Genomic DNA, 2072 nt, shown 5'->3' with positions numbered 1-2072 from the left:
CAATCCCAAAATATGTCATTGACTCTTTCTCTAATCATTCATAAGGCATTTCAGAACAATCAAGTACTTACAGGTCATTTCTTACTATTGTGCCAGGTTAAGAAAGTTTCTTTCTTTTTTTTTTTCTTTTTTTTTTTTTGGGACGGAGTTTCACTCTTGTTACCCAGGCTGGAGTGCAATGGCGCGATCTCGGCTCACCGCAACCTCCACCCCCTGGGTTCAGGCAATTCTCCTGCCTCAGCCTCCCGAGTAGCTGGGATTACAGGCATGCGCCACCATGTCCAGCTAATTTTTTGTATTTTTAGTACAGACGGGCTTTCACCGTGTTGACCAGGATGGTCTCGATCTCTTGACCTCGTGATCCACCCGCCTCGGCCTCCCAAAGTGCTGGGATTACAGGCTTGAGCCACCGCGCCCGGCCTAAGAAAGTTTCTTAGTGAATGAATGTCAGATAAATCATTTGACAGTTATTTCAGAACTCATGGTGATTAAAGCAGAATGATAGTTCTCATTGATTACACTGAAATGTTTATATCAAAATGTAGGTGTTTTATACCACACCTCAAGTCAACCCATCAAGTCAATCTGGGAAAGGCTGATGTTTCAATCTAGGCACATCTAAGCACGCCTACTTGTGGAACTCTTAACAACGCAGTGTTCGTCTGAGTCATCACCTGTTAGGATCACAAAACCCTCAGCAGCTAGGGGACATGAAGGACAACTATCCAAGAATTTGAGACAGTCAGTACAGGGTATAAAAATTAGTCTATAATTTATATAGTTATCTATTCTTAGCTTACTAATATGGACTACAATGTTTGCCAAATTGCCTATTTAATAGCCTAGTTGCCCATTTCACTTTATATACAAAGCCAAACATATTCACTTACCAACTTACATATATGACATAATTTTTAATTAATTAACTTTGTACCTGACTGTAGATAGCTATTTTGATCTTGATACTGAGGAACCAAGTGGAGTGCTTTTAGTTCTCTTGTTCCAGAATTGTCTATACACAGCATTTGTGTGCCCCCTTTCAACTGGCATATTACCTAAAATGAAAAAGAATGAACAGGTTTCAGTTTTGGAACATAACTCCAGTAATAATGATCCTAAATAAACTTAAATCTGGGAAAACAGCTTTAATTCAGAAGTTATATTTTAATAGAAGATGGAAAACTACACATCTGTTTTTGATTTCTTACTCTACACTAACATGCTCTTTGGAGATACTGAGGGGCAAAAGAAACTCCCAGAAATGTCTCCTGAGATGCGTTCAGTGTGCTCCTGCGCCTGTCTTTCTCTACAGGTGTCTGACCATTGAGAGGTAATTGGGAATCAGGTGGCCGTGCCCCAGAGTTTCCTTTGCCCTGTCCTCACCCCACCACTGACATGAGCAGAAGAGAGAGCTGCTCTGCCGAGCCCTGGCCCATGTGAACCTGGTGGGCACTGAGGCCCTGGGCACACACTTAGAGTCCTCTGTAATTTTACTCCAGCTGCTCTTTCCTGCCACACACACGTCGTCATTTAATACATGGGGTTTTAAAAAACATCTGTTTTATTTCCTAAAAAGGTTAATCTAATCCAAGAATTGTAAAGTTCTAAGAAGCCACATTGATCTGCTTGGGCCTGAGCAGCACTGGCAGACCCCTTTGGATACTGACTGTAAATTAATGCTCGTGAGCTGGTGAGTCTGCCAGGCCATCCCCTCAGTCAAGCAAAAGCACTGAGGAAACTCACTGTGTGCCCAGCCCTGCTCCAGGCCTTGGTGCATGGGGATACAAAGGCAAGAGATGCCATGGTTTCTTCCTGCACACAGCTTCCAATTCTGCTGGCAGACCACAACTACACAGAGAAGCTGCACTTTATATAATTACGTTGCTTATAATCTAGAGAGGAGAACCTAAATAATCATAAAAGACCAATGTTGTCAAAGTAATACACATAGAGCCTACTATGGTAGCCAGGTGCAGGTCACTGGATCAAAACTCCACGTCATCCTGCATCCTGACCTTTGATGACAGGCCAGCATTCGTGTTCAATTGGAGTTTTATTTGATTTTGGAGCAT

General features: G+C 42.4%; 1 protein-coding gene across 2 annotated transcripts in view; it reads right to left on the bottom strand.

The window, feature by feature from the left end:
* TESMIN (testis expressed metallothionein like protein) overlaps positions 1–2072 on the bottom strand; it is a 40787-nt gene that overhangs the window by 33808 nt on the left and 4907 nt on the right. For both annotated transcript variants that reach the window (XM_032282554.1, XM_032282553.1), the window contains exon 3: positions 935–1055. In XM_032282554.1, the coding sequence (XP_032138445.1) occupies positions 935–1055 (121 nt within the window). The remainder of the gene's footprint in view (positions 1–934; positions 1056–2072) is intronic.

Source organism: Sapajus apella, unplaced genomic scaffold (genome assembly GCF_009761245.1).
Source record: "Sapajus apella isolate SASKATOON/1434 unplaced genomic scaffold, GSC_monkey_1.0 scaffold14, whole genome shotgun sequence".
Lineage (NCBI taxonomy): Eukaryota > Metazoa > Chordata > Mammalia > Primates > Cebidae > Sapajus > Sapajus apella.
This window is presented reverse-complemented; position numbering and strand designations above follow the sequence as displayed.